General features: G+C 39.4%; 1 protein-coding gene across 1 annotated transcript; it reads left to right on the top strand.

The window, feature by feature from the left end:
- Positions 1-365: 365 nt before the first annotated feature.
- Positions 366-7345, top strand: LOC103806398 (72 kDa type IV collagenase-like). Its single transcript, XM_009079086.1, has 4 exons — positions 366-499; positions 2198-2357; positions 5498-5607; positions 6337-7345. The coding sequence occupies exons 1-4, from the start codon at positions 367-369 to the stop codon at positions 6438-6440; spliced, it is 507 nt and encodes a 168-aa protein (XP_009077334.1). The 5' UTR covers position 366; the 3' UTR covers positions 6441-7345.
- The last annotated feature ends 1603 nt before the right edge of the window (positions 7346-8948 follow it).

Genomic DNA, 8948 nt, shown 5'->3' with positions numbered 1-8948 from the left:
TTCACCATCCCTGGAGGTTTTCAAGATGAGAATGGATGTGGCACTTAGCACCATGGTCTAATAACAACAGTAGGGTTGGACTCGATGATCTTTGAGGTCTCTTCCAACCTGGTAGATTCTACGATTCTATGATTCTAATACCAGCTCATGGTGCAGCTCTTCTAGCTCCTAAATAAATGCATCGGCTTTTCAGTCACTAGGAAAAGAGTTCCAAGTGTGTTTTGCTGCTAATGTGTGTGTGTGTGTGTGTGTGTGCATGTGTGTCTGTGCATGCTTATGTGGCCTTGCCAGAAGTGATGAGAAACAGATGTGCTGCTGAATTAGTTCATTGTAAATCTCGTACAATTTTCTGTTCTGCTCAGATTCATGTGGAGGACTGTAAACCCCCGAGGAAAACCCACAGGTCCTCTTCTTGTTGCTACATTCTGGCCTGATCTGCCAGAGAAAATCGATGCTGTCTACGAGGCCCCTCAGGACGAGAAGTCTGTATTTTTTTCAGGTATTGGTTTTAAGTTTCGAAATGTAAGTAGCCATTTGCATAATGTTGCATTCCAGCTCAGTTTCCTCCGAGTTGTAACTGGGCCAGGGAACAGCCTAAGAGCCAGGAGAGCCAACAGGTATGGGTGACAGATCTCCAAATTCACATGCTGAGGAGTTTAGCACAAAGGCTGGACCTGAAAGACTCTGAACAGCATTCAGCCTCCGCTACAACAAGAGGGGAACTATAAGCACCCAGAAATAGTCATTCAATGATATGCAAGACTAAACAAGAGTAATTATTTGAAACAAAAAGCAACACCAACAGTGGGAGCTCTGTTACATCAGTCACTGCTCTGTTTTTCTTCAGTTTCCTTCCATCTTAAGCTATTGTCTCTGCACATGTTGATTAAGAAAACTACCTTTTTTTTTTCTCCTCCTGCCTTTCCTTGCCTCCTCCTCTATTGCCAAAGACAGACTTCCACTCTGGCTCCTAAGCATCTTCCTTGGTGGCCCCTCAGGCAGAGGATCCAGGTGGCTGTGCTAGCTGCCTCCATGGGAGAGGAGAGCAGGGAGCACTGCTCTGGCTGTTCTAAGTCACACATATGGTTCAGCTGCAGAGGCCAAATGAGCAGAGCTGTGAGGCTGTTTTCAACATGAAAAACTGAGCCAGCAAAAACTAGGCTCCAGTATCTGCTAAAAACATGACTAAACATCTCCAATCATGTAAAAACCATATGGCCAAAGCTGCTGTATGTTTTCTGTACAGGAAAGAAAAAAGTAATGATAATCTATTCCACATGTCTCAGAGGCCATTTGCTTTAGTTTACATTGGGGGGGGAATGCTTAAAAAAGTTTTATTTCAGGCAAGCCAAAATACTTTAAATATTGCATACACTACATATACTATTACATGGAAACCTCTCCCTTTCTTTATAATTTCCAGGATAATATAACTAATGTGATTTTAAAAATAAATCAAAAATAAGAACTATCAAAAACATCCACAAAGATTGGTTTGAAAATAATGCAACTATCCTAAAATACTTACTAGTCAGACCCAGCCTTTGCTCCTGAATGGTGAATTAATAAATTCTGAGGATCTCAGATACTGCACTTCACACTTTTCTCATATTAACACGTTACTTACTTACTTTCCCACTAGCACATAATCAAAGAAATGTCCTTTCAAGAATAAATCTTTCTGTGGCTCTCAGTGAAGCCAGTGAGGGTATTTACTAAGTAAATTAGAATTCCATGCAAAGAACACAGAACACTGCAACATCTTCCACTAGTACGTATTTGGAGAAACATTAGAAAATGTCATGTGACAAAAGACAACAGGAACTCTGAGCAAAACCTTCCTGTTAATCACTCAATAAAATTGCTCAATAAAACAGAGAGTGAAGATGAGCTGCTGTATTTGACCTTCAGATGCCCAAGTCTGGTTCCAGACCATCTTCATCACACAAAAAATTACCAATATAAACTAGCATAACTGCAATGTACCGAGACAATATCTGCCTCAAAGATGAGACAGCTAATCTGCAATCACAGTACACCTGCATTGTAATCAAGTGCTTCACACGTGGTAAAGTACCAGAAGGACTAGTAGTACAGTTAGTGCAATAAAAAGTCACATAGCAAAGCAAAAAAAGAAGAAATATTTGTCTATTACTGATTAATAAACAGTGTTTGCTTTGTTTTCTCCCCTGCTTAGGAAATGAGTACTGGGTTTATTCCGCCAGCAACTTGGACAGGGGCTACCCAAAGAAACTCACCAACCTGGGATTGCCCCCTGATGTGCAACGTGTCGATGCAGCTTTTAACTGGGGCAGAAACAAGAGGACATACATTTTTGCTGGAGACAGATACTGGAAGTAAGATGCATTGAGTGGGGGTGGGATGCTGTTAGCTGTGCTGTGTCTCTAGGGCTGAATGCACACTGAGGAGGCAGGGACCAAACATTCAACCTCATTCTGAGGTTCATCCTCTCAGAATGCAAAATGAGAGCTGCCAGGACAGTGCTGACAGCAGGAAAGCTCTTCAGCACAGCAGGAGGAAGCTAGCATGTATTTGAGAGAACTGCTTGCAATGGAAGAGGGTATCTGGGAGTGTCTGTCACCACTAACAACCCATCCCTCTGCCACCGTGTGCCAGCAGCTGCCCCATGTCAGTCTCAGGTTCTTGAGAGGGGCAAGCTGTCCTTACTGACAGCTCACAAATGCTGGGAGAAAGCTCTGCAAAGAATTCCTTAAAAACAGGTTGATCTCCACTGAAGCCAAAGACTGACCAGATTGCCTTTGAAATACATTCTCTAAAGCCATCAGGTTTGGAGGCACTGGATTTAAAAGAAACAGCAGTGTGACTAGCAAAGCCTGCTGGGGATGACTGTAAATCCTTTCAGCAGCTGATCTACCAGTCACTAACACCTTTGCTCCACTAATATACCTGCCACTGAGGAAATGTGAACAAACCACAAGTGTATCTGAGTGCACTCTGAGAAAAAAATCTTAATTTCAATTCATTTTGACAGACTCTCAATCCTTTTCATGTTTCCAGTGAAACTTGGGTGACCTGCTACCAGGCTCTTATCTTATCTTCTTAAGATTAAGAAAGAATTGTCCTTAAGATGTCTTGAGGCTATTTCTGTGGTAGAAATAAATATCCTGCATTACACCTCAAGAGTCAAGTAATTGTATAATTGTATTTAATAGAACCTCATTATCATAATAGGCAGGAAGATCTGGCACAAAAGACCATCTTAAAAAGCAGAGGCATTTTGGTGCTTTGAGGAACTTTGTGAGTTTATCAAAATGGCTCGAGAATAGAACAACAGAACAGAGACACTAACTCCTGTGGTCACTGTCAGAGGCCTGTTCCAGGAACAGGACTGAACTTCAAGAATGCAAACATTACACAACAGGCTGAAAGTGGAGCCATTCATTAACTGACAATTTAGAGGGAAGTTAAACATCAGAAACAACCACCAGAAATCTAAAAGATTCTCCAAGCTATAAGGGTTCCTTCTGAGAGATGCTCTATATAAAATATCAAAGGAGGTCTCAGTATAATTGAGTCCATTTTATGTGAACATTAATTTCATGTTATGATCAAACTGAATGACTGTCTTTATTATATCCTAATGGCTGTGGATTCCTGTAAGTAAATAAAATATCCTTTTACAATTGCCACTTGATCATAACTTTCAATCACTTTGAGGACAGTAATCTTCTCCATTATCTAAAGAAAAAAAAAAGAACTTAAAAGCTTAAAAATGTTATTCATTTCTTAATGTTGTCTCGTAGAGACCATTTAAACATTTGCAAGTAGTTCTAATACAGCTATTTGCCACACTTCAGATTCCTACTGAAACCCACTGAGTTAGCAGAGCTGCTGGTCTCCTCTGTACCAGCTGCTGTTTTGATTAACTCTACTGCAGGGCCTGCAAGTAATTAATCACTAATCACAGACAGTATTTCTATCGAAGCACCTTATCAATTGCAGTCACTACAGAATGCATAGTTTATTGTTAAGGAGTCAAAATAAGCTTAAGTGGTTTCTGTCTGTGTAAAGAAGAAAGCAAGCAGTGGACAAATATTTCAGGAAGAAAATGCATTTGTGTTTAACAGATGCTAGAACCCTTAAGTATGTGGCTGCTACATTTTATACAAGGGCTCTGTCACGTGAAATCAAAATAGTTACATACCATAGTCCTTCCTGTGCCATTATCACACTTACTTTAAATGGATTTTTTGGAAGACTTGACTTCCCTTCATTCCAGCCACAAGCTATTTTTAGTGTTATTATAACAAGACTGTTAAGCATAGCAAAGTTTTGTGAGTGAAGGGAAGAGGAACTGGCTCAGATTCAACAGCTGAAATTTTAAAGCTACCCAGCAAGGTAATAGATTTTCTTTAAATATAAAAAACCAATGAGGAATTCAAATTAATCATTGAAGTTGATTTGGACCAACCTACTGCTCATGTGTACTGGTGTAACTTGGGATATAATACAAGTAGTTCCATACAGCAACGAGGGAAAGGCAACCTGAGATACAGACACAGATAAAGAGAAATTTGGAACATAAATGCTTCCCTCCCTGGTTCAAACTGTATCCCATATCACTGCTCCTCAGCACACATCCACACTCCTGCTCAGCACTGACTCCCAACTAAGAACCAGAAACAGGGAAACCAGGCAACAGTCCTGCTCCTTCCATCTTCACTCTGCAGCACCTAGCATCTCTGGGATATTTATTCCCCATATATGAAAAGGGAAATCCTAGATTACCTGTTAGGGGGAGTGTAAAACTTTGCCCAAATCTATCTTTGCATTCGTAAAGGAAACAACTGACACCTGGGGATGTGGATACATAGATCCACTCACTGCAAATTACATCTGACTTCCACGGACTTAGGTGAATTTACATCAGTTGAGTTTTCTTTCTTCAAAGCATAGATTGTGAAAGTCATCATGCTTTTGGGGAGTGTGTCCCCCACAGGAAAAGCATATATTTTTAACTTGGCATTCATCTGCTGATCATCACTGAGAGAAAAACCATGTAAAAAGTACAGGGGGTTTTAATGGAATGTTAGGGAAAGTAATTAGTAATTTAACAGCAGTCTATCAATTGCATGGACTACAAGCATGTTTCAAACAAGATTTTTAAAATAATCATTTCACATTAAAATCTGCTATTTTAGATGTTGAATGCCTCTGAAAAAAAAGTTACTTTTCCTACAATTATGTCTGGAATTTTTAAATTGCATTTCTGAAAAGAACTTTCCTTAGAGAGTGTATTTTCAATTCATCAAGAATTGCATTTTCAAAGGAACAATGCAAGATTTCACAGGATTTTAAAGCAATAATAATAATGAAACAGAAACAATGTTACAATCTCAGTTATTAGATTTCTGTTTGTTTCATATAGTCGCATTTGCTGAGGACTCACTGAAAAATTATATTAAATTTTAACATTAAACACAGAATGGTAATGTAGAGATATAATTTCCTTCAGGTACAATGAAGAGAAGAAAAAAATGGAGCTTGCATCCCCTAAATTCATTGCTGACTCTTGGAATGGTGTTCCAGATAACCTTGATGCTGTCCTGGGTCTGGCTGACAGTGGTAAGCTGTAATTCTGATTTAAGTCACTAACAAGCTCTCTTATTTGTCTGCTGTGAAACTTGCTGAAGACTTTAATCTCCTGTGGTCCATGAGTAGGAATCAAATTGAGCCACACAGTGCCTGACACACAGGATGTCCTAACACCAGAGAGCATGGCTGAGCCAGCCCCTATGGCTTGGAAATTTCTCAGCTCCTTGATAGCTCCGCAGGTTCCTCAATACCAGCACACAGTCACAGCACCATTTCAGCACCATCCTGATCTAGCACAGCCAGATCTAGAGTATGACAATCTCCTTGGTCACAGGCATGAATGGGTTTTATTTTGTAACTTTTTTTTACTTCCTCTCAGCTGCAGCTGAGAGCCTGGTCCCTGGTTTAAGGGCCTCATATTTAGCACAGATACACAAAAATGTCTGAAAGCACCACTGGTATCACATGAGTCTCAACTCAATCACATTTTCAACATCTGTTCTGCCAACAAACATTTCTTTCCAGAAAATTCTGGCTCACAGAACAGTTACTTGACTTCAGGCCCCGTTTACAAGAACTCACTTCTCCAGGATGGGAATTTCAATGTAGATTTAAAATATATCTTATTTAGCATGTACAAATATTTTGGGAGGTAAGTCTTCCAGTTCACTAAGCTTCATGAAATCACACAGACAAAAAACTTGGATCAAGAATTCTGTGCTCCATAATCTGAGCATGCTTTTTTATTTACCTTCACAGGATACACCTACTTTTTCAAAGATCAGTACTACCTACAAATGGAAGACAAGAATTTGAAGATTGTTAAAATTGGCAAGATAAGTTCTGACTGGTTGGGTTGCTGAACCATATGAGATATTAATAACCAAATATTTACTTTTTCGTTATATGCCTTATCTGTAATTAGAAATAGATCTGAATGCTAATTACTGGACCAGTCTGGTACTGGCACCAAAACATCAAGTACCAGTACTGTACACATCAGATAATTTATGAGTGTTTGCCTCCTCAGTATACAAAAGATGTTTACGTATGTATTCTGGTACAATTTTTCAGTTTTCATGCTAGTCATAGTAGTGCTAGTAACAGAACAGCCCTTGTTCTTTATTCCCTTGGTGCTTAAACAAAGCATTGAAACTTCTGGAGACTGGATCACTCCCCTCTGTTATACACATTCCAGATAGGCTCAAATGAGATGTACCAGCAGTGCACTTTGATTTTTATTTTTTTTAAATACAGCTCTGTTATAAATAGATGGTTTGTCTTGATGTTTTTCACCCTGTTTGATCATTACTTCCATTTATTTGCATAATAATACAGAAAGACTGTCAAAGGCACAGGTTGCCTCGGGATCTGCTTTGTGTTGATGCATGATGGAATCATGGCAAGAAACTGTGTTAAAGTATTGTTTTAAAGTACTTTTTATTTTAATACCTTAGTTAAATTTAGCAATTTGCTTCATGCACTTTGTTACTACTATATAACTTGTTTATATGGATGGAAACGACTCAGATTTTTGAAGACAACGTGTTATACATAGAAGTCAAGTATAATTGCTTAACTTGTTTTATTTTCCTGTTCTTTATAATATTGGGGGGTTGTTCAATTAGGTTTTCTGCTTATGCATCGGGCAACAGAAAATTTTCTTTTCACGATCTGATGGAATGGTTCTCATTAAAAAATAAACCAGAAAAGAATGTCCTACACATGAAGTGCCAACAATACAAATAAAATCAAATTACATTGTCAACACTTCTCATGGCCAGGCTTCCTTGTATCATTTGAAATAAGAAATTCTGTAGCATGTTCCAGTGAGATACCTGTCAAAGGAAAGAACATTACTCCAGTATATAACTGCACCCTGGGTTCATTTAGAAACCTAAGTTATTTCCTCTGTTAGTTCTAAGATGCTCCTGTAGCAATTTACACTACAGACATGATCTGGACCCATGTCTATGTGCAGGTCACTGCCTTCTCTGAGCAGATAACTTGCCTATTTTTCACAGTCTTGCTCTTTGTCAGCAGGCTACCTTACCACAACCCGGGCAGGAAGACACGGCATAGACACAGAGGTATATGTATCCTACAGAGATGCAGGCTTGAAAAACAGAGATGGAAACCCTTACTCCTGCCCATGAGGTCAGACACCATCTGGCCCAGAATCTCACCCAGCTCCATGCACATGACCTTGTGAGCCTCTATGGACACATCATGCAGGTGGTCAGCCCAGATCCTCCTCAATACATCTCTCACACTGATGATGTCCATGATTCATAGACCTGCCTAGTAACCATCTAATACCTAAGCCAATGATCCATTGGTTACTCTACATGTCCTCTACAACTTCATGTTGCACTCAGTGCTTCCCTGTTCTAAGCAGAGTTTTCTTACTATGATATTCTGAGAAGATACCACTTCTAAAGTGGCAGCGTTTGCCAAATCATCTTCCCATCGCAGCCTACCCAGATATAATTCCCACTTTGGGAAGCTGTTGATTACTATAAACAATCCTCACCTGGATTAACCAGTACTATTTTCACTTATGGCAAAAGAGAAGTTGGTTTATCTCCTTCTCAGAATACTCATTCTCTTCAGAAAGCATTCATCTCCTTCCCAGTTAGTCCTGCACCAGAGCCAACAAAATAAGGTACAAAACAAAGCAACTGCAATTGCAAAATGTTAGTGTTGCAGTTCACATGAACACTTGGCAATTTTCTCAGGATTGCAGGATCTACTGAGATATTTCAGGGATGTATGGTCTGTCCTGACCATCTTCCTATACTATGTTGAAAATGTTTTGTTTTAGGAATCTTCAATAGCCATCCCTTGGAGATTTTTATGTTCTTGTGTCAATCCTGTCCCGAACTGCATGCTCTAGCGTCTGCATTCAATATGGAATGGTTTTGAAACACAGATGAACATTTGCAATGGGACTTTTAGCTCTGAACTTGCTAAATGACATTTCTACTGATGACTGAAACGGTTTCCTTTTCCTCTCCAACTTATGCATGTTTTGCAACATTGGCAAATCTACCAACTTACATTCTGTAATAATAACACCATAATCCTACAAAACTCCACACATCTGGTGGGTTTAAGGAGTTCTGCTCAGCTTCTCCTTTTGTTCTTGCCTATGTAAATCCATTCTCCAATGACTAAACCACTGGCAGAAAAGCAGAAACAAACTTTCTATCCCTAAACCAACTCACGTTTCTTTGGGTTCAGTTTCAGACTGACAACTTTTAGATTAACACAGGTCATTTACAAACACATCTGTTTCTGTTCACCAACTGTAACATTCAGCAGGTTATCACCTACACATGTCAGACATGCTGGAGGAGTATACTGACCCT

Source organism: Acanthisitta chloris, unplaced genomic scaffold (genome assembly GCF_000695815.1).
Source record: "Acanthisitta chloris isolate BGI_N310 unplaced genomic scaffold, ASM69581v1 scaffold36567, whole genome shotgun sequence".
Lineage (NCBI taxonomy): Eukaryota > Metazoa > Chordata > Aves > Passeriformes > Acanthisittidae > Acanthisitta > Acanthisitta chloris.
Note: the sequence above shows the minus strand (reverse complement) of the source record. Positions and strands in the feature narration are given on the sequence as shown.

Bases quoted from the DNA above. Each gene is read 5' to 3' on its own strand.
- LOC103806398 (XM_009079086.1), top strand. From the start codon at position 367: ATGTGGAGGACTGTAAACCCCCGAGGAAAACCCACAGGTCCTCTTCTT. The intron at 2,358-5,497 runs GTAAGATGCATT...AATTTCCTTCAG, and splicing joins GCTGGAGACAGATACTGGAA to GTACAATGAAGAGAAGAAAA. The intron at 5,608-6,336 runs GTAAGCTGTAAT...TTACCTTCACAG, and splicing joins CCTGGGTCTGGCTGACAGTG to GATACACCTACTTTTTCAAA.